Below are 24,407 nucleotides of genomic sequence, written 5' to 3' on the forward strand. Positions count from 1 at the left end.
AGCCAGAAAGAACTCAAACACACTATCAGACAAATTGCCATATATAGGACACACATATATGCACTACACACTTTTACAGGTTCAAAAATAGGACATGCAATCAAAACAGAAATGACAATTGTGCCATGCAACTCATCAGCATGCCCCCCATGGAGGTTTTGGTTTCTTGTACACACAATGCTGGAAACTTAAAATGTATATATATATCTCTCTCTCTCTTCACATCTGGAAATTTTTTTTTTAAAGACTCAATCATGACCTCAGTGGAGAAGATTTTGATATGGCACCTATGAAATACAAATTGCTGCAATTAGACATTGAATATTTTAGAGGCTTTAGTAGATTCAGTAGGCTGATAGGTTTTTCAACTCGTTCTTCACTTTTACTGATTTCTAGAACTGGCAATCCACACAAGGAGAAATCATCCCAACTGCATAATTCATGGAACGTATTGTTACTATTAACAGTGCATAAAAAACTCACAAGATGACTGTTTTAGAAATCTTACCACTTTGTAATGCTAAGGACTCTCTACTTCCAGTTATTCATTTCTTCCTACCTTGGCATAGCATTTTATTCACATTAATGTTCTATTTCCTATTTGATTGTTAGGATTTATCTGTAAGAGGCTCTTGAAACACATCTCTTTCATTCTCCATTTTTAATACATATAAAATATTTAGCAAAGTTTTATCAACACAGGCATAAGAATAAACATGTGGTTTTTGAACTAACATCTTCAATGCTAAAAGCTTGAAATAAATTATTTCTGAGTTAGTAATCAAAGAGAACAGAACTCCTGTAATTTTGCTCTGTGAGGGTCAATGTAAAATTTGCCTTTATTCCTTTCTTACATAATTCTCATTTTCTGGGGATTGTGAAGCATTCAGTAACTGATTTCTGGTTTGCTGCATTTTTAGCTTAAATTTCTCTAAATAAAATTTGTTTCTGAATAATTTGTGAAAGTTCAGCATGCCATTTTTACAGCTGCAGTATGTTATGTTTTTTAGATATCTAAAAATTTAACTTGAAGATACATTGGATCTCTGATTTTTAACCAAGAAACTTCAAATGTAGCCCAGAGAATTTATTAAGCTGACACTTGACATGTTACAGAATGAAGAAAATACAGTGATGGGTTGATAATTTATTGTCATCATTAGAATTCCATGGGAAGAGCAATAAGGCTTGATTTCAAGCAGATTATCATTAATATACTAATTTTAAGAACTTACAAAAGAAAATTAAATCATTATTTAATCATGATTTGATATTGTTTGTGACAACCTCAGGGATTTGAATATTGAGGTAAGAAAAAAACCATACACCCTCCCTTGGTCTTTTGAAGTCATCATAAGGAAGACTTTATGTATTTATATATATATATATATATATATATATATATATATATATTTCCCCTTGTATCAGTGATAGGATGTAGGGTGGAGGTGAGGTGAACTATAGGCATATTTTAGGTACACAAGTAACACTGAAGAAAGCCTGGACTTGAGAGAAGGTGAACTGAGAAGGAGTTTGTATGGCTGGGACAGAAGTTACAGTGAGGGAACATACATTGCTTGTTGGAGAGCCTTAAAGTTTCTCACCAGGAGTTTCAATTTAATTAGAGAAATGGTCACAAGTCACTGAACACTTAGAAGAAGAAGAATGAGGAAGTTATAAAGCCTGGTGTAATGCTTAGTAGATGATCAATAAGTATTTTGTTTTATACAGATGCCTACAAATGGTTCTTATTTAGAGTTTCAAAACCTAATAACCAGTGTTGGTAAATGTAAGAACCAGTTCTAGAGAGCTTAATAAAATAGTTATAGAACTGCAATGTAGGACAAACACAGAAGAAAAGCCAATTTATATGTGTTTTTGGGCATTTTCATAATGTAGAGCATATGTTTAGAAACCCAGATTCAAATCTAGGACATCAGAATAGCTAGGATACTGAATCCCAGTAGAGTTTCCAATGGGGGAATCTTTCTCCCCTCCCTCCTTTCTCCCCTCTCCTCTGGCCCCACTTGCTTCTCTACAACCAAGCCCATGCCTCAACTATTGATTGTACCCACGAGGATGAGCCAAGATAGCCACAGAGGTTACCCTTCTCTCTGCCTCCTCAGGGGTGAGCGAGGTCAGGACAGGAAGTACAAGGATGCTCACCAGCCAGAGGCTGGCTCTGAACAGACTTGATCACTGTGCCTTTTCTAAGCCCTGGTTGAGCCACTTGCTTCTCTGATGAGGAAAGAAGCCATAAGAGAGTCAATAACAGGATAGGAGGAGAGAAGACGCTATTTCCCTCTTAATGCAGCAGAGTGAATGCAGTGCTCTCTGGAACTTTGAAAGAAGAGGGCATGAAGTAAGGCAATGAATGCAAAAAAACTTTTTGAGATGAAAAATACCTTTGGAAGGATTTCTTCCAAAAAATCTGGGGTAGTCAAACAGATTTGAGCCAAGAAAATAGCATGAGGATTTCAGGAGGAACTTTTTGTGTTAAGGGTGAATGTGGCTGAAGAGATACGATGAAGAGAAAAGAAAAGGAGGAAAAGAAGATGAAGAAAACCATATTTTTGATGTATAACTGCTTTCATGTAACCCACCTACTTTCTTCTTTATTTGTGTTTGATAACTTACTAATGATCGGCTCCCAGGCACTGTAATATTTTTAGATAATTTTTACATTTTAAAAATAAGTTTGAGCAACCATGGAGATTGAAGGATTTTTGCAAGGATTGTTGAAGAAAAAATAATGTTGGAAACTATTTTGCCTGTGCTGACATATATTTCTGTGTAATTTAGAACAACTTAGCAGCTTCATCATAAGGTCTCCTGATATTAACTTGCTCCCTCAAACCCTCAGTTTGATTTTAGAGTATTTAATAAACATCCCTTTAATGTAAAAATTCAGCTGACTATACATTATCAAATCACCCAAATCACCACAATCACTGCTATATCATCCCAATCTCCAGGAATATTGCAAGTTTAGATGGTCTGGGAATACACAGGATCTCAGGCACTTATGTATCTTGATTTTTGAAGTGCTGTCCTTCATTAAAATAACAAAGAACCCCAGCATAAGAATATTCTATCGCCAAGGCTTGTTGATTTTTACCTCCTATAGGTAAACCTACCAATTTCCCTCCATCTCTACCTCTGACAGTTCTAATCCAAACCTCCATCATCTTTCACCTGGATTTTTGCCATGGCCTCCTAATTGGTCTCCAGGTATCCATTCTTACCCCTTCAATATGTTTTCTACAATGAAGCCACAGAGATATTTTCAAAAGGCAAATATGATTCTACTGCTTTCGATTTACAGATCTTTCAATGGCTCCCCACAGTTTTTTTGGGAAAGACCCAAACCTTAACATGGTCAATGAGTTCTACACAGTCTGGACATTGTCCTTCCACCCCAGCGTTGTTATGCACTCTGATCACCCACGCTGTCTTTGCTTCCACCTTCTCTAAACTACAGTAGTTTTTCAATTCTTGAAATGCAACATGGTTCCTCTTGTCACATGGCCTTTGTGTGTATTGTCTCCTCTGCTTTAAATACCTCCTCTCTTTCTTGTTTTTGCTTTATTAAGGCCTATTTTACACTTCATATCTCAGGTCTTATTTGGCTTCCTTAGAGAATCCTTAACCCCTGGCTAGTAAAAATTTTCCTATATTTGCTCTTTTAGCAATACGTACCTCTTTTTCACAACATTTAAAACAGTTGTTTCCATCAGTGACTAATCGATTCCTGGGTTCTCCACTGGGTCTAAGTTCTATTGTATCCTAAGTGTCTGGCACAGGAACTGGCTTAAAGTAGGTTCTTGGTGAATACTAGAATCGTTTAAATAAAACACAAAATGAACATTTGTAATTGATTCCTATGTATGGATTAGCCAGCTAGGTTATACTTCTTGGCTTGTGCTGAGTGAAATAATGTCTTCCGAAGTAGTGACTTCTAAGATGACAGGCTTTCATTTCTAAATACTTTTTTGTAAAAATTGTTTCTCACTCACCCCTCTGCACAAGGGTGCATGTGCACACATACATACATAATTTTGCCAAGCTAAGTTCTCACACTAGGTATTATTATCTTGTAATTCTTCTTTAAAAAGAAAAATTTCTTCCTCAGTGAATGAAGTATGGATACTTAACCCAATTTAGCAAATATTATATGTAAACGTATGTGTTCATCATTAAATTTCTAAAAAGGATGGAGAGAAATACTTCTTGAAAGGGTGAATTTTTCAATGAGTTTAAAGTATTTCCAAATTTGAAGTTGTAATTCACTATTTTTACCTACAGTCTAGGGGAAAACGCCAACAATACCTTTCCAGCAGACAATCTATAACCAACGTTAATCATGCATTATTTTAGGACAGCAATACATACATTGATGAAATAGAGTATTTGGGCTTGCCTAAAAAAATTATGTCTACTACTAAAATGTGTTATAATCAGAGCTAGTTAGAGTAGTTCCCAGGCACATGGAAGCACATTGAGTCCAATAAATAATCTCTGGCAAGTTGTGACAGAAAGTACACTAGCAAGCATACTGATGTGAGTCAAGCCTGATAGTTTTTAATGTCACTTAAACTGTGGGGGATTAATTAGCTCCTCTGTGTCCCTTGTCAGTTTCTCATAGCAGCATGGTGTGCAAGGACGTACAGATAGCTAGTGCTGAAAAATGGGTAATATGAATATGGAAGCCCATCAAGAAGATGAAAAGTATTCACTTATCATTCACTAAACAAATACCAGAAAGCAGAAACTCTGTTATAATTTCACCTCATTTTCTCTGTTATGGTACACCTGACAATACAGTCAAAACAGCAGGGTCTGGATACCTTAATGTGGAATTCCAAGTATTCAATTCACTAATAAATGTATTCCCCAAATGAATACTAATATTTGCCTATAATATAGCATGTCTGAAATTGAGAAATAAAATAAAAATTCAAATCTGTTTCTTATTTACAACAAGAGGTTCTGATCTGGAGGGTGGAATAGGAAATTAGAGTTGAAAAGATACAATAAGCATGAATGAGCAATACCTAGGATACTCACAAAAACAAAGAACAGGGCATATTTTCACAGGCAGCTTCTCTTTATTACTATCTCTGGGTCCAAAGAAAGGCTCACAACTTTCGAACAAGAGAGAGCAAGAAAGAGCTCCTACTAGGCTGTGGGGGAACTTACCACATCCCTGGACTCTCCTTCTTTAGGGGTAAGGATGACTGAGAGCAAAATGATTCCAAGATCATGGTCAGGATAATGAGGATCTTTCAGAGTAAGGGTCACATCTGTGGGCCTGTGATAAAAAATATTTAGATTTGGAACAGTCATTAAATGAATAAGCCAAATACATTTTTATTAATGCTTTATTATTTTAAGATAAAAAGTAATTTTATCTTTACTTTCTTGGGACAATTTTTGTTATTAAAATATTATCAGTGTATTAAGTTATCCAATAAACTGCGAGTAGATCTGAATACACCAGTTGAATTTCTGCTTTCTAAACCCATGAAGGTTCCAGAAAGTGGTTGAAAAGGCCAACGCTACAACCCTATTAAGAAGCCTATCAGTCTCCTTTCTATGCTCTCTAAACCCACAGAGAGTAGCACCATACATATACGAAAGTGTGTGTGTGTATACACATACACACACACACAAATATATATATATACATATATATAGACACACATGTATATATACACATACACACACATATACACTAAATACACATATGGGGTTACAGTCTGATTTATTTCATTTTCATGTAATGATTACATACAAGAATTAATAGAAAAAACTTCATTACATTTTTTAATGATTACATGATAAAGATATAAGAACATTTACAACTGCCTTATGATGTATTATTCTTTCAGAGATACCTCAATGTATTACATAGTATAATAACATAAATATTTATATGGCTACAATTATTATCACTCTTTCTATACCTAGAGACTACTGATTTATATTTAGAATAAAACAGCATGCACAAATACGTTATTTTAAAAAGTAGTAATTAGATGTTTATGTGGTTTTGAGGAGAGGGAATTGCTAGTAAAATACATAAAATATGTGGTAAAATACACACCAAATGCTCATGTATAAATCATCTCTTTTAATTTTTGAAATTATTCCAAATTCTCACCATTTAAAATTATTTTTCACCCATGATTTATCTTTCATAGGAAACAAGATAAATTTACGCTTTGGGATTAAGTCTAGTCACTTGCATATCCTTATGCAGAGGTCTAAGAGAAAGTACCTGTGAGGTTTACAGAAGAACAGTACAGTCTATTCCAGATTGAGCTCAGTTTTCATAATAATAGACTCCATGCAGCACCACTTAGGGCACTTCCTACAGCGGCAGGGAAGTGTGAGCCTGTGCTAGGCTACAGGCTGGAATGAAGGACTTACAGAAAAAGTATGGGAAAGGCTGCTCTTTTGTCCAGTCCGAGGCAACAATGACTATTGGAAGACCAATAAGCCATTGTGCTCAAACTAAGTTGACTGTAATGCATAAGTGAGTTCTACACTTTATATTCCTCTAGTCATCTACATTTACAGAAATAGAAAGTAGTGATCTGGCTGATTACTCTGCTTTCCTGTTTTCCACCATCCCTGGGGTATCATGTAAAATGATCATCCAAAACAGCCAGGAATTCCTTCTCCTTAAAACCATCAAAGGTTTCACAGCTTCCTTTGCAACCTATTTCAGCATGCATGATCTTTTCTAATGGTATTTTTTTATTCTATAATACAAATCAATTCTTAGTTCCTATGTTGAAATTCACTTTGAAAAATATAAGCCCATTATTAGGTGTAAGGAATGATTAATATTAGTAACAATAGTAACTTTGCAACTAGGGAAGCAATGATAAGTAATGTAACTGAGCAAATACAACCAACCTGCCTCCACCTTAGGAGCACTCCCTGGTAATCCAGCAATGGGAAAATCAGATTCTACCATGGCTCAAGTGACAAGAGAGTTGCTGTTTCTGAAGCAAAGTGTACACACTGTATTTTATATATAGTAGTCCAATTCTCAATAATTATGACTAACATGCATAACATTTTTTTATGCCCCATTAAAACCATATAGGCAATATGAAAGGAAGGAATGTCTCTTTTTTTTTTATCTCAGTCGACACTTATTGACAAAATTCACATTAAGTGGAATTTTGAGAAGCTCCTTTAACAAGTTTTATAATAATAAGTTACATTTTAAGTATTTTTTTTTTTAATTTTATTTTATAATTTTTATACTTTAAGTTTTAGGGTACATGTGCACAATGTGCAGGTTTGTTACATATGTATACATGTGCCATGCTGGTGTGCTGCACCCATTAACTCGTCATTTAGCATTAGGTATATCTCCTAAAGCTATCCCTCCCCCCTGCCCCCACCCCACAACTGTCCCCAGAGTGTGATGTTCCCCTTCCTGTGTCCATGTGTTCTCATTGTTCAATTCCCACCTATGAGTGAGAATAGGCGGTGTTTGGTTTTTTGTTCTTGTGATAGTTTACTGAGAATGATGATTTCCATTTTCATCCATGTCCCTACAAAGGACATGAACTCATCATTTTTTATGGCTGCATAGTATTCCATGGTGTATATGTGCCACTTTTTCTTAATCCAGTCTATCATTGTTGGACATTTGGGTTGGTTCCAAGTCTTTGCTATTGTGAATAATGCTGCAATAAACATACGTGTGCATGTGTCTTTATAGCAGCATGATTTATAGTCCTTTGGGTATATACCCAGTAATGGGATGGCTGGGTCAAATGCTGTTTCTAGTTCTAGATCCCTGAGGAATCGCCACACTGACTTCCACAAGGGTTGAACTAGTTTACAATCCCACCAACAGTGTAAAAGTGTTCCTATTTCTCCACATCCTCTCCAGCACCTGTTGTTTCCTGACATTTTAATGATTGCCATTCTAACTGGTGTGAGATGGTATCTCATTGTGGTTTGATTTGCATTTCTCTGATGGCCAGTGATGGTGAGCATTTTTTCATGTGTTTTTTGGCTGCATAAATGTCTTCTTTTGAGAAGTGTCTGTTCATGTCCTTCGCCCACTTTTCGATGGGGTTGTTTGTTTTTTTCTTGTAAATTTGTTTGAGTTCATTGTAGATTCTGGATATTAGCCCTTTGTCAGATGAGTAGGTTGCGAAAATTTCCTCCCATTTTGTAGGTTGCCTGTTCACTCTGATGGTAGTTTCTTTTGCTGTGCAGAAGCTCTTTAGTTTAATGAGATCCCATTTGTCAATTTTGGCTTTTGTTGCCATTGCTTTTGGTGTTTTAGACATGAAGTCCTTGCCCATGCCTATGTCCTGAATGGTAATGCCTAGGTTTTCTTCTAGGGCTTTTATGGTTTTAGGTCTAATGTTTAAGTCTTTAATCCATCTTGAATTGATTTTTGTATAAGGTGTAAGGAAGGGATCCAGTTTCAGCTTTCTACATATGGCTAGCCAGTTTTCCCAGCACCATTTATTAAATAGGGAATCCTTTCCCCATTGCTTCTTTTTGTCAGGTTTGTCAAAGATCAGATAGTTGTAGATATGCGGCGTTATTTCTGAGGGCTCTGTTCTGTTCCATTGATCTATATCTCTGTTTTGGTACCAGTACCATGCTGTTTTGGTTACTGTAGCCTTGTAGTATAGTTTGAAGTCAGGTAGTGTGATGCCTCCAGCTTTGTTCTTTTGGCTTAGGATTGACTTGGCGATGCGGGCTCTTTTTTTGGTTCCATATTAACATTAAAGTAGTTTTTTCCAATTCTGTGAAGAAAGTCATTGGTAGCTTGATGGGGATGGCATTGAATCTATAAATTACCTTGGGCAGTATGGCCATTTGCATGATATTGATTCTTCCTACCCATGAGCATGGAATGTTCTTCCATTTGTTTGTATCCTCTTTTATTTCATTGAGCAGTGGTTTGTAGTTCTCCTTGAAGAGGTCCTTCACGTCCCTTATAAGTTGGATTCCTAAGTATTTTATTCTCTTTGAAGCAATTGTGAATGGGAGTTCACTCATGGTTTGGCTCTTTGTTTGTCTGTTATTGGTGTATAAGAATGCTTGTGATTTTTGCACATTGATTTTGTATCCTGAGACTTTGCTGAAGTTGCTTATCAGCTTAAGGAGATTTTGGGCTGAGACAATGGGGTTTTCTAGATATACAATCATGTCGTCTGCAAACAGGGACAATTTGACTTCCTCTTTTCCTAATTGAGTACCCTTGATTTCCTTCTCCTGCCTAATTGCCCTGGCCAGAACTTCCAACACTATGTTGAATAGGAGTGGTAAGAGAGGGCATCCCTGTCTTGTGCCAGTTTTCAAAGGGAATGCTTCGAATTTTTGCCCATTCAGTATGATATTGGCTGTGGGTTTGTCATAGATAGCTCTTATTATTTTGAGATACGTCCCATCAATACCTAATTTATTGAGAGTTTTTAGCACAAAGGGTTGTTGAATTTTGTCAAAGGCCTTTTCTGCATCTATTGAGATAATCATGTGGTTTTTGTCTTTGGTTCTGTTTATATGCTGGATTACATTTATTGATTTGCATATATTGAACCAGCCTTGCATCCAAGGGATGAAGCCCACTTGATCATGGTGGATAAGCTTTTTGATGTGCTGCTGGATTCGGTTTGCCAGTATTTTATTGAGGATTTTTGCATCAATGTTCATCAGGGATATTGGCCTAAAATTCTCTTTTTTTGTTGTGTCTCTGCCAGGCTTTGGTATCAGGATGATGCTGGCCTCATAAAATGAGTTAGGGAGGATTCCCTCTTTTTCTATTCATTGGAATGGGTTGAGAAGGAATGGTACCAGTTCCTCCTTGTACCTCTGGTAGAATTCAGCTGTGAATCCATCTGGTCCTGGACTCTTTTTGGTTGGTAAGCTATTGACTATTGCCACAATTTCAGAGCCTGTTATTGATCTATTCAGAGATTCAACTTCTTCCTGGTTTAGTCTTGGGAGAGTGTATGTGTCGAGGAATTTATCCATTTCTTCTAGATTTTCTAGTTTATTTGCATAGAGGTGTTTGTAGTATACTCTGATGGTAGTTTGTGTTTCTGTGGGATCGGTGGTGATATCCCCTTTATCATTTTTTATTGCGTCTATTTGATTCTTCTCTCTTTTTTTCTTTACTAGTCTTGCCAGCGGTCTACCAATTTTGTTGATCCTTTCAAAAAACCAGCTCCTGGATTCATTAATTTTTTGAAGGGTTTTTTGTGTCTCTATTTCCTTCAGTTCTGCTCTGATTTTAGTTATTTCTTGCCTTCTGCTAGCTTTTGAATGTGTTTGCTCTTGCTTTTCTAGTTCTTTTAATTGTGATGTTAGGGTGTCAATTTTGGATCTTTCCTGCTTTCTCTTGTGGGCATTTAGTGCTATAAATTTCCCTCTACACACTGCTTTGAATGCATCCCAGAGATTCTGGTATGTTGTGTCTTTGTTCTCGTTGGTTTCAAAGAACATCTTTATTTCTGCCTTCATTTCGTTATGCACCCAGCAGTCATTCAGGAGCAGGTTGTTCAGTTTCCAGGTAGTTGAGCAGTTTTGAGTGAGTTTCTTAATCCTGAGTTCTAGTTTGATTGCACTGTAGTCTGAGAGACAGTTTGTTATAATTTCTGATCTTTTACATTTGCTGAGGAGAGCTTTACTTCCAACTATGTGGTCAATTTTGGAATAGGTGTGGTGTGGTGCTGAGAAAAATGTATATCCTGTTGATTTGGGGTGGAGAGTTCTGTAGATGTCTATTAGGTAGGCTTGGTGCAGAGCTGAGTTCAATTCCTGGGTATCCTTGTTAACTTTCTGTCTCGTTGATCTGTCTAATGTTGACAGTAGGGTGTTAAAGTCTCCCATTATTATTGTGTGGGAGTCTAAGTCTCTTTGTAGGTCACTCAGGACTTGCTTTATGAATCTAGGTGCTCCTGTATTGGGTGCATTTATATTTAGGATAGTTAGCTCTTCTTGTTGAATTGATCCCTTTACCATTATGTAATGGTAAAGGGATATTTACCATTATGTAATGGTAAAGGGATATTTACCATTGTCTCTTTTGATCTTTGTTGGTTTAAAGTCTGTTTTTATCAGAGACTAGGATTGCAACCCCTGCCTTTTTTTGTTTTCCATTTGCTTGGTAGATCTTCCTCCATCCTTTTATTTTGAGCCTGTGTGTGTCTCTGCACGTGAGATGGGTTTCCTGAATACAGCACACTGATGGGTCTTGACTCTTTATCCAATTTGCCAGTCTGTGTCTTTTAATTGGAGCATTTAGTCCATTTACATTTAAAGTTAATATTGTTATGTGTGAATTTGATCCTGTCATTATGATGTTAGCAGGTTATTTTGCTCGTTAGTTGATGCAGTTTCTTCCTAGCCTTGATGGTCTTTACAATTTGGCATGATTTTGCAGTGGCTGGTACCGGTCGTGCCTTTCCATGTTTAGTGCTTCCTTCAGGAGCTCTTTTAGGGCAGGCCTGGTGGTGACAAAATCTCTCAGCATTTGCTTGTCTGTAAAGGATTTTATTTCTCCTTCACTTATGAAGCTTAGTTTGGCTGGATTTGAAGTTCTGGGTTGAAAATTCTTTTCTTTAAGAATGTTGAATATTGGCCCCCACTCTCTTCTGGCTTGTAGAGTTTCTGCCGAGAGATCAACTGTTAGTCTGATCGGCTTCCCTTTGTGGGTAACCCGACCTTTCTCTCTGGCTGCCCTTAACATTTTTTCCTTCATTTCAACTTTGGTGAATCTGACAATTATGTGTCTTGGAGTTGCTCTTCTCGAGGAGTATCTTTGTGGCATTCTCTGTATTTCCTGAATCCGAATGTTGGCCTGCCTTGCTAGATTGGGGAAGTTCTCCTGGATAACATCCTGCAGAGTGTTTTCCAACTTGGTTCCATTCTCCTCGTCACTTTGAGGTACACCAATCAGATGTAGATTTGGTCTTTTCACATTGTCCCATATTTCTTGGAGGCTTTATTTGTTTCTTTTTATTCTTTTTTCTCTAAACTTCCCTTCTCGCTTCATTTCATTCATTTCATCTTCCATCACTGATACCCTTTCTTCCAGTTGATCGCATCGGCTCCTGAGGCTTCTGCATTCTTCACGTAGTTCTCAAGCCTTGGCTTTCAGCTCCATCAGCTCCTTTAAGCACTTCTCTGTATTGGTTATTCTAGTTATACATTCGTCTAAATTTTTTTCAAAATTTTCAACTTCTTTGCCTTTGGTTTGAATTTCCTCCTGTAGCTCGGAGTAGTTTGATCGTCTGAAGCCTTCTTCTCTCAACTCGTCAAAGTCATTCTCCTTCCAGCTTTGTTCCATTGCTGGTGAGGAGCTGCGTTCCTTTGAAGGAGGAGAGGCACTCTGCTTTTTAGAGTTTCCAGTTTTTGTGCTCTGTTTTTTCCCCATCTTTGTGGTTTTATCTACTTTTGGTCTTTGATGATGGTGATGTACAGATGGGTTTTTGGTGTGGATGTCCTTTCTGTTTGTTAGTTTTTCCTTCTAACAGAGAGGACCTTCAGTTGCAGGTCTGTTGGAGTTTGCTAGAGGTCCACTCCAGACCCTGTTTGCCTGGGTACCAGCAGCGGTGGCTGCAGAACAGTGGATTTTCATGAACCGCAAATGCTGCTGTCTGATCATTCCTCTGGAAGTTTTGTCTCAGAGTACCCGGCCGTGTGAGGTGTCAGTCTGCCCCTACTGGGAGGTGCCTCCCAGTTAGGCTGCTCAGGGGTCAGGGGTCAGGGACCCACTTGAGGAGGCAGTCTGCCCATTCTCAGATCTCCAGCTGCGTGCTGGGAAAACCACTGCTCTCTTCAAAGCTGTCAGACAGGGACATTTAAGTCTGCAGAGGTTACTGCTATCTTTTTGTTTGTCCGTGCCCTGTCCCCAGAGGTGGAGCCTACAGAGGCAGGCAGGTCTCCTGGAGCTGTGGTGGGCTCCACCCAGTTCGAGCTTCCCAGCTTCTTTGTTTACCTAAGCAAGCCTGGGCAATGGCGGGCGCCCCTCCCCCAGCCTGGCTGCTGCCTTGCAGTTTGATCTCAGACTGCTTTGCTAGCAATCAGCGAGACTCCGTGGGCATAGGACCCTCCGAGCCAGGTGCGGGATATAATTTCCTGGTGCGCCGTTTTTTAAGCCCATCGGAAAAGCGCAGTATTGGGGTGAGAGTGATCCGATTTTCCAGGTGCTGTCTGTCACCCCTTTCTTTGACTAGGAAAGGGAACTCCCTGACCCCTTGCGCTTCCCGAGTGAGGCAATGCCTTGCCCTGCTTTGGCTCGTGCACAGTGCGCTGCTCCCACGGTCCTGCGCCCACTGTCTGGCACTCCCTAGTGAGATGAACCCGGTACCTCAGATGGAAATGCAGAAATCACCCGTCTTCTGCATCGCTCACGCTGAGAGCTGTAGACCGGAGCTGTTCCTATTCGGCCATCTTGGCACCCCCTGGAATGTCTCTTTTATCTGTCGATTACTGGTGCTTAGCACAGTACTGGGGAACAGAGCAGGTAGGTATCCAAGAAGTTTTCAGTTGAAAAGTTGTCGAATGAGGTTGTCAGGGAAGATGCTATTATTTCCACTGGGTAAGTGAGGAAGACGGATTTGAGAAAGGCTGACTAGCATGAAGTCTCACCACTATAAATGACAGAACTAGACCCCAGATCAGCTGACATTTTCTGTTACACAAGCCCACTGCATGACAAGGGGTGGTGATATTACAGCAGTTCAAAAGTTACCTGTTTAACTCCAACTGTGTCAGATCCAGAAAGGCTGAGCCCATAAAGTCATCCTGTAGTCCAAAATCATAGTCAAATACCTGAGAAGCCAAAGAGAAAAAGCCTTGTTATAAATATCTGCAATATAAGCTTTATGTGATAATGTCTTGGTCATAAAATGTTGGTTGTCTATGTCACCAAAAGCATACTAATATTTGTATTTTAAAATAATTGTTTTTGTACTTTGGAATATTAGAGTCTCACAAAACACTTAAAGAAAATTACATTTTATTTTTTACTTAATATTACTGATTGATTATATCAAATAGAACTTTAAGGTAGATGTAACATAATCAAATAAAATATAGTAAATCTTCAAAAATGTGGGAAAAAGCATAGAATTCAACAAGTATGTCTTTCATATTGGGCTATGTTTGATGAGAATATGATTCCAATATCTTCGTATTTTTTAGGCCATTAAAGATACATTTTGTGATATAGGACAATGCCACTTTAAACATACAAATAAGTAAAAAGATACTATGGTTAATGTACTTTATAAAGTTATACTAAGGTTAAGTTAAAATAAAGTTTTATTGTCACAAACAATTACTGGGGGATAATACTAATATACCTAACAACATAAAAACTAAAATGATAAGAAAAGACAGAGATAATGCGTTTCTTCCTTTTATCAATACTCTCTATCCAGTATCTTCTCTGTGTTTCGTGTGGTTCTTATTCACTGTGTGGTAAGTAAGACAGACAATGTCTCTGACCTCTTGGATTGTACATGGATGGTCTGAGATGGCCTATAAATACTAAATACAGTTCAGTTATAAGTGCTATGCAGCAAATAAATGTCTAAGAGGTGTGTGGGGAGCTGCTATTTTAGATGAGGAGACCAGGAACTCCTCTCTGAGGAAGGATATTTGTGTAGACACCCAAATAATGGGAAGGAGTACACTATGCTAGTAAGAGCAAGAGCCCTCTAGCTAAAGGAAACGGCAAGCCCAGGAGAGGGAATGATGTGTTTCACACATCAGTTGTGATCAGCAAGAAACCAGTGGGGTTGAAGCAAATGGAGAGAGACAGAGAATGGAAGGATGCTGGAGGGATAGTTCAGAGCTAGATCAGTTAGGGCCATTTCCAAAGGATGCTAAGTAAATGGGAACTGGCTAACTTCCATCCGTCTATTAATTTTGTCACTCATTCATTCCCTCAGCCAATATTAAGTACTTATTATGTGCCAGGCAATATGCTAGGAACTGAGTAAACAGTGGTAAGCAAAAATGCCATTTTCAACGCTTACAGTTTAGTGAGGGAGACAGACGTTAAACAAGGAAGTGCGTAGGTGATATGTGGTTACAAATTCTGGTAAGTGTTTTAAGGAAAAGAAGAGAGAACGAAGAGAAAGTAAGGAAGTAAGTAAAGAAGATCAGGGAAACCGTTTACGATGAAAAAAAAAAAAATGCTACCAGATGAAATTTAGAGCTGTCACTTCCTGACCTTTCAAGGTAGAAAACATTTGTATTGAACACTGGAGTAATTGAGCATAACCAGATAAATCTGCTCTTGAATGGATGACCTGGGCCTTTGGTTGCTCCAAGATGTGAGAATCCATGAAGCTGAATCAACAGCCCAGCACTCCTATGCTGAATTCTTGGCACAACAGTTAGAAAGCTCAAAGCAGAGCAGCCCTGAATCAGTTGCTCTTTTTTTTTTCTCTTTTTCTGTATTACAGGTGTACTTCAATTTAAGAAAATTTAATATGTAAAAAATTGATACTTAAATAAAAAGATAAATACTTTGCATCACAAAAGGATTCTTAGATTTGAAGAGTCACATGGGGATTTATTTAAGTAATAAGCTCCCCTAATGCCTTTTAAATTATTCAATTTGCAGTCATTTGATTTACATACAACCTTTCAAGAATGCATTTATTGTAGAAAGCTCAGCACTCCTGCAATAAATATTCTCCTTGACCAATTACGCTTCTGAGCTTTAGTCATCTGCTCAGTGGTATAGCACATGCATGTACTGAACATCTTACGCAACTGACATCTCTGTATTTGCAAGTGGCTGCAGCAGCATATTTCACAATATACAATTTACACCAAAACACTGGGGAAATTTCTCTTGTGGAATCTCATCTAATCGTATCATCCTTAGGCTTAAAATCTTGGGGGAGAAAATAGGTGGCATATAATCAGTGAGATCACCTGAGGTTCACCCACACACATGAGGTTGAGAGCTGTGAATCCAGTGAATTTATTAGTGCAGACAGCCCAACTGGGCGATTCAACATCCAACGTCTTTTCACTCTCATAGTGAGAGTCTTTCCTATCATCCTAATGCTGGATGTCTACTTTAACTCTCAATTTCTATTAATCTGCAAAGGCATAAACATGGGAAGAAAAGGAAACACTAGAATCCATGCATTAATGAAATTATTAGCTATGCTGCTTGGTTCCAAGCTCTACACACTATTTGTCAGAGGGAGCATTTCTCTAAGTGAGCTTCAGAAATACAGAGCATAGGAGAGATATAAAATAGGAAAAGGTACTCCCACTGTACTAACAACAAGCACAGTTAATGCTTATTAATGTTTACTCAATATTTACTAGGCACAACCCAGTTAACAAGGTATTGTTGTTTCTATTTTTCAGATAATGAATAGAAAGCTGAAAAAACACATGTTATTTTCTCCCCAAATCCTAGGGCTAGGAAGACACAAGATTCAAATCTTGTTGTATTGATTGTCATAAACAGAATGTGTTTAAATTTCACAAATATGTCTTAGGCACCCACTCTAAGAGAAGAGCTGCAAATTAAAACATGAATGGTTTAGATGAGATCCTTGCTTTCATGGAGCCTTCACACCATTAGTTGGAAACATTAGATAGCAGGTAGAAGTTGCTTGGGACTTGGTAACACCTTCTGTATTCTCAAGTGACTTTAGAACAATAAATATTTAATTTTAGGTTGCCTGTTCACTCCCATGGTAGTTTCTTTTGCTGTGCAGAAGCTCTTGAGTTTAATTAGATCCCATTTGTCAATTTTAGCTTTTGCTGCCATGCTTTTGGTGTTTTAGACATGAAGTCCTTGCCCATGCCTGTGTCCTAAATGGTATCGCCTAGGTTTTCTTCTAGAGTTTTTATGGTTTTAGGTCTAATGTTTAAGTCTTTAATCGATCTTGAATTGATTTTTGTATAAGGTGTAAGGAAGGGATCCAGTTTCAGCTTTCTACATATGGCTAGCCAGTTTTCCCAGCACCATTTATTAAATAGGGAATCCTTTCCCCATTGCTTGTTTTTTTCAGGTTTGTCAAATGGGAGAAAATTTTCACAACCTACTCATCTGACAAAGGGCTAATATCCAGCATCTACAATGAACTCAAACAAATTTACAAGAAAAAAACAACCCCATCAAAAAGTGGGCAAAGGACATGAACAGACACTTCTCAAAAGAAGACATTTATGCAGCCAAAAGACACATGAAAAAATGCTCACCATCACTGGCCATCAGAGAAATGCAAATCAAACCACAATGAGATACCATCTCACACCAGTTAGAATGGCAATCATTAAAAAGTCAGGAAACAACAGGTGCTGGAGAGGATGTGGAGAAATAGGAACACTTTTACACTGTTGGTGGGACTGTGAACTAGTTCAACCATTGTGGAAGTCAGTGTGGCAATTCCTCAGGGATCTAGAACTAGAAATCCCATTTGACCCAGCCATCCCATTACTGGGTATACACCCAAAGGACTATAAATCATGCTGCTATAAAGACACATGCACATGTATGTTTATTGTGGCATTATTCACAATAGCAAAGACTTGGAACCAACCCAAATGTCCAACAATGATAGACTGGATTAAGAAAATGTGGCACATATACACCATGGAATACTATGCAGCCATAAAAAATGATGAGTTCATGTCCTTTGTAGGGACATGGATGAAACTGGAAATCATCATTCTCAGTAAACTATCGCAAGAACAAAAAACCAAACACTGCATATTCTCACTCATAGGTGGGAATTGAACAATGAGAACATATGGACACAGGAAGGGGAACATCACACTCTGGGGACAGTTGTGGGGTGGGGGCAGGGGGGAGGGATAGCTTTAGGAGATATACCTAATGCTAAATGACGAGTTAATGGGTGCAGCACACCAGCATGGCACATGTATACATATGTAACTAACCTGCACATTGTGCACATGTACCCTAAAACTTAAAGTATAATAATAAAAAAAATGTAAAAAAACAAATATTTAATTTTAAACAACAAATTCACCTTACTGTTTACTAAAAATCCATTGGGAAGTGTATCAGTTAAAATGCTTTTGTTTTTGTTTTTAATACAAAACTCAACTCAACTGGCTTCAATTTCTAGTTCAAATGACTGAAGAAATGTCTGTAGGTAATTATGGCTTCTGGAAAGTTTTAATTTGGCAGTTCAAACAATTCATGCATTTATTAATTCATTTGTTTGAAAAATATTTGGTGAGCACCCACAATGTTCCAGGTACTGTTCTTGGCATTTGAAATACAGCAGTGATCAAAACAGTCAAAGTCTTTGATTTCTTGGAGCTTACATATGGGGTGGGGAGAGACAGACAATAAAGAAATACATATGCCAAGTAGTAGTGATAAGTGCTAAGGAGAAAAATATTTCAGAGTACTGGAGTGATGAGACCTACTATTTATACATGATGTTCAGAAAGGACAATGAGATTGGGAGGTATTTCCCCATGATAGGAAAAGTGTGTTTCATAATGAGGGAATAGGAAAGTGCATTCCATGACGAGGAAAGTGTCTTCCACGAGGGGGGAACAGGAAGTGGAAAGGCCCTGAGGAAACTGGCCAGGGGCCAGTGAGGCTGAAAGTAGTAAGCAAGAGAAGGGAGCTGGAACATTAGTTCAGGCTTAGGCCATGGGGCCTACCATCATATTTTAAAGTCTGGGAGAAGGATCCACACAGGAGACTGAGAAGGAGCAGCTACTGAGGGAGCAGGAAAACCAGGACAGTGGTATCCTGAAAAGAAACTGAAGAAAGAATGCTAAGATGGAGGAAGTAGTTAACTGTATCAAAGGTAAATGATATAGCCTAATCCCATTTCTGCCTCTCCAGTTCTTATCAGAGATTCCTCATCACTACTGCCTCAATAGCTGCCCCAGGATGCTAATGGCCTGCCAGGAGGTCCAGAGTGGCATGCTTCTTTACTCAAGTCTAGTGGGGAAGCGTGAGCTGCTTTGTCCCAACATTCCCAGCAAAGTACTGAATCCGTTCCAGATGGGCCAGCTCATACCACATGCCTATTTATCGGCCAAAGATATGGAAGTGGCTTAATGGCTAGCATAGGTTGCCTTTATTTTTAAAGGCAATGGTGAAGTCAGTGTCCGTGGAACCATATGGATCTTCAAAGAGAAAAATTGGGAGCCCATAGAAAAGGTGAAAAGAGATATACGTTTAGAAAATCCTCAACTAATATCCCTAACAGAGAACCCAAACTAGGGTTCTTATGATGGCTCCAGGTGCCATGATACTTGCCTCTCTAGAGCTAAAGCTAGTTGACACTCACCTGTAGCTCAGTCCCGGTCTTGGCTTTAGGAAAACTCCTGATATGAATCAGGGAGACTTTCAGGATTTCTAATTCAAGGCTTTGTCTCAGCATCAAGTTATCCTTGCCAAAGGTTCTGCAACTTATAGATTGACGTCCTTGATGCTGGCCTATGTGTTAGTTTTGGGATCTCACTCAGGTCTTGCTTTGACCGCCCACGTGGACATTCCCTTAAATCCATGTTCGGCATCCTTCTCCTCCAGTGCTGACTGATTGCATGGAGAAACATCTCTTTCTTATGTTATTCACTCTGAATATTGTTTTCTTCTTGCCTCTATTATGTAGTTGTCTGGCTGAGTAATATGTCTGTATCCTAGGAAACTTGTACCTGGGCTAGATGGAACAGCCCCGTTTGTGTCTTCGACCTCTGTCTTCACTTTGTTTTGAACTTTATTTCTGATCTATTCCCCTATTTCCAGAATCTCTGGAATCTGCTTTTGTTGCGTAGGCATTTTGCTTGCCTGGTCCTTGTCTGCAAACAGAAAATAGCTCCATCTCCTCCCTGTGATACCATACTGTGATCTTACCCAGTCCTTGGGCTCTACCTTGACACCAAGCAATATGGTTAATATCCCCATAGGATTTTTCCCAGCCCCAGTATTGGGGAAATGGACAATGGATGTAGCAATAATTTGGCCCTTCCATGTCTACCCTTTCCTATTGCAGTTCACTGTCTGTGCCTAATTATGTTCTGAATTATGACAGGGAGTATCTAATTGGCACCCATTCAGTAATATGACATCACTCCTTAGAATTTTCTATTGCATTCCTTACATGGTAATTTCTGTGATTGAATTAGTAATAATATAATATCTCATTTTTCTGTTTCCCACAGAATATATGATAGTATATCCAATTTCAAAATAATCTAAAAATATTTTAGTGTTAGTTTACCATATATATATATATATATATATATATAGAGAGAGAGAGAGAGAGAGAGAGAGAGAGAGAGAGAGAGAGAGAGACAGGGTCCAGGGCCTCACTCTGTCACCCAGGCTGGAGTGCAGTGATGTGATCATGGTTCGCACTACACCTTAAACTACTGGGTTTAAGGGATCCTCCAGGCTCAATCTCCCTAGAGTTGGGACCACAGGTGCATGCCACCATGTCTGGCTTTAACATTTTTTTTTTTTTTTTTTTTTTTTGTAGAGACAGGTTCTCCCTAGGTTGCTCGGGCTGGTCTTGAACCTCCTGAGTTCAAGCGATCCTCCCACCTCAGCCCCACAAAGTGCTGGGATTATAGGCATGAGCCACTAATAATATTTGAAACCATATTAGAGCTTCTTTAAAGGCCTAACCCATCTCATGAGATCATATAATGTGATCTAAGATATAAGATCCTACTTAGCAACAGTGTCCAAGACTCATTTTTATGCTAAGGCAGTTTCAGAATAACCATCACACTGTAAAAGAATAGTTAAAGCCAAAAAGTCATAGAAGTGACATTGTAAAACAAATAAACAAAACCAAAACCTAACTATGACCTTAGCAATTAGTCATCTTTAGTGGAAACCAGAAGCTATCTTACTTAACTGCTAGGTGGACATAAACTAACCCTTAATCTCTGAGTCTCATGTACCTATACAAAAGAGATGAAAACAGTTATTTGCAGGGTTATGGTGAGGGTTACATGAGATGATATTGGCCTGGCATTTAGCACTGTTCTCAGTCCATGGTAGTAACCATTACTATGATGAAGATGTGATTGCAGATTTCATTTTTCTGAGACTCAATAACTTCACATGTTCTTTGCCCACAATCCAAAAGCAAGTATGGTCATGTTTTTTTGTTTGTTTTGTTTCATTGCTAATTTTGTTTTGGTCCAAAATAGTGGAAATTCTTGATTCATGCATTTAGCAAGTGTTTTTGAACCATGTAAGACAAAACATCTGAGATAATACAAACATCTTACTATGGCGGAATACTTTGGTTTGGGTGCTCTATGGTTTATGGCTGGAAACGTATTTCCATTCCAACTACTCATTTGTTTCCATTTAAATGTCCAGAAAAGCGGCTCCCTACCTCTGCCTCAGAATAACCTATTGAGGTGTTTTAAAAATACAGAAGCTTGGATTCTACTTCAGAGGTCCTGAATCAGAGTCTTAGCAAGTGAAACTTGGACCTCCAGATTCTTTAAACCTTTATGAATAACTCTGGTGTACAACCAGGGATGAGAATCATTGGTATATGACATTTTTAAGTGTCCTTATAAGCTACTGAGAAATAATTTTGGACAGGACAGTAATGTGGTCCTTAACTTAAACAGAGTTTAAAGTAACATTTTCAACTTTAATTCTTAAGCTTGGATAGAAATGAATTATTTAAGGAAATGTCCAATTTGTTAAAATGACCATCTTAGAAACAGTCATGTGGTCCCATACAATTATTTTTCTAATGTATCAAAATGTTTCTATTTTTAGCAGAGTGCTCCCAATTAATACGCCGATCTCCAACTCATGATTAGGCCAAACAAACAATTTACATAAATATATTCCCCTTTATGTTACTTTTATCTCTTCTACTGTAATTCTGGCGTTCACTGTGAACCTGGGATAATAGTGTCAGTGAAATAAAAATGCAGAATTTGAATTCAACTGAAATGGGTGTCAAATTTATCCTATTATCTAAGATGTGTGTTGGAGCATCACTGTGAATACAGGGCAGACTAAAGTGGCTCCTGTCTCAATTAAAAGCACTGCATTTTAACTCCCAGCTGCTATTCTTACCTTATTAGATATAGATTTTATAGCTAATTCTCCAAACCTTGTTCTTACCTGCACAGAATATGCTCTTTTCATTAAAATTAAAAGTTACATAAATTCCAACCAATTGCAAAGAATATTTTTATTTTGTGTAGTTTTTTTTAAAAAATGACAGTTCCAAGATTTTTTTTTAAATAAAATGTTTTTACTAGAAATGATACAAGCACTTCAACTTGAGTGCACTTTTATAACCTTAGCTCAGAACTGAATTTTGTTTTCCTTGGTAATTTTTACATTGATAGAAATCAGATTACAGGGTACTGATGGACTTCTTTTTCCTCTAACTATAGATAGGAGGGTCGTATACTTAATGCGTTCTAACTATCTAGTTCACAGGTGCATTTTCATACTCTCAGTCACTACAGAATTGATTAGTCCCTAAGAAATCTTTTGGGCAAGATTAATAATCTGTCGTGGAGGATGTGGGCTCATATCAGAACTGAGTCAGTCACGCAGGCCTGCATAGAGACAATACAAATGATGCAATTTGTATGAAATTCTAATAACTTCAAATATTATTTCCACCAAGGTACCTTATTTGATTCTTCCCCCAAGATGAAGCAAAAAATGGAACACAAATAACGGAAAAAATAAAGCAAAAAGTTAGAGATTTTCTTCCAAAAAAAGCCCTAGGCATTTTACAGAAAATGAAAATCAACTGAAAAAAATAGGAAAGCATTTAAAAAGTATATTTAATAGTTTTAAAATATTATAAAGTATTGTATATAATCAAGTAACATCATTTTATATGTGTACTAGTATCTCAGAGACTTGCAGGATTTCTATAACTTAATTGTCTTTCTCATATAGAAATGTAAAAAGTGACAATGTAAAAATGTAAGTAAAGCATAAAAATATTTAAAAGTAACTGTGTATCCTCTTCTGTATGGTGGAAGTTACATTGTGGCTACATAATCTTATATATTGAAAGTTCAAAGTGATTTAAAAAAAACCCAACAACCTTTGGGCTTGCTTTCTTAGCTTCTTTACTCATAGTGTGTCATTAACCAAGCCTTCTGGCCTGCATACAGTGTTGCTGTCTTCATTTACAGTATATGTACATTTATAGTATATGTACGTGTACTGTATATATGTAGACTATATATATACAGTATATGTATAGATACATACATATATACACTTATACTGTATATTTATACATATACATACATACATGTATATTCTTGCTCTCAAGTCAAGACCATTTCTGCCACAATTTAAAAAATTTTGGCCGGGCGCAGTAGCTCACGCCTGTAATCCCAGCACTTTGGGAGGCCGAGGAGGACGGATCATGAAGTCAGGAGATCAAGACCATCACGGCTAACATGGTGAAACTCCTTCTGTACTAAAAAATACAAAAAATTAGCCGGGTGAGGTGGTGGGTGCCTGTAGTCCCAGCTACTAGGGAGGCTGAGGCAGGAGAATGGCATGAACTTAGGAGGCAGAGCTTGCAGTGAGCCGAGATAGTGCCACTGCACTCTAGCCTGGGGGACAGAGCGAGACTCTGTCTCAAAAAAAAAGAAATTATTTTGTATAAATTTATGGGGTACAAGTACAGTTGTGTTACATGTGAAGATTGTGCATAGCAGTCAAGTCAGGACTTTCAGGGTATCCATCATCTGAATAACATACATTGCACCCATTAAGGAATTTTTCATCATCTAGCCTCTTGCTACCCCCTCATCCTTCCAACTGTACAGTGTTTATCATTCCACTGTCTATGTCCATGTGTGCACATTAGGTAGCTCCCACTTATAAGTCAGAACACCATCATCCTTTTTTTGCGTACTTCAGTTTTTTGTTTATTTCTTTTTGAGCCTAGTAAGACATTCCTTTTGAAAAATGCATTTTGGCATTTGGATTTCTGCATAGATGAATACTTACTCTTGAACACAAGAGAATAACAAAAGCACCTGACCAATATCTAATATAATTTAAGGAAATTCATATGTAACCCTTTCTAAGACAGGACAGTCACATGGTTCTTTCATGGAGTAAAATACTAATGAAGGATAGATCCAAAGTAGAAGTAATTAAAAATAAACTTTTTTCTTCTCATGATTTTTCACTTCAGCAACATTAATGAGATCCAAACAGCCTGTTGCTGTCCTTATTAACACCTGCTTTCTTTCCTGACCATTTTCTTCATACCTGCCATTGCTCTAACTCATGTCTCCTGATCTCCCACCTCCCCACCCCAGAAATAATACTTCCTTCACAGCCCACTTGTCTTTTCTTTATTCCTTTGTCATTGCCTATCTCAGCTCCTTATTACAAAGATAAT

At 37.9% G+C, this 24,407-nt stretch overlaps 1 protein-coding gene across 18 annotated transcripts in view; it reads right to left on the reverse strand.

Moving 5' to 3' along the window:
• The window catches only part of MCTP1 (multiple C2 and transmembrane domain containing 1), a 607,542-nt gene that overhangs the window by 233,040 nt on the left and 350,095 nt on the right, over positions 1–24,407 (reverse strand). For all 18 annotated transcript variants that reach the window (XM_054556461.2, XM_054556460.2, XM_054556462.2 and 15 more), the window contains 2 exons: positions 13,748–13,827; positions 5,200–5,311 (listed from right to left, as the gene is read on the reverse strand). In XM_054556461.2, coding sequence (XP_054412436.1) covers positions 5,200–5,311; positions 13,748–13,827 — 192 coding nt within the window. The remainder of the gene's footprint in view (positions 1–5,199; positions 5,312–13,747; positions 13,828–24,407) is intronic.

The sequence above is a fragment of the Pongo abelii genome, chromosome 4 (assembly GCF_028885655.2).
Source record: "Pongo abelii isolate AG06213 chromosome 4, NHGRI_mPonAbe1-v2.0_pri, whole genome shotgun sequence".
NCBI classification, from domain to species: Eukaryota; Metazoa; Chordata; class Mammalia; order Primates; family Hominidae; genus Pongo; species Pongo abelii.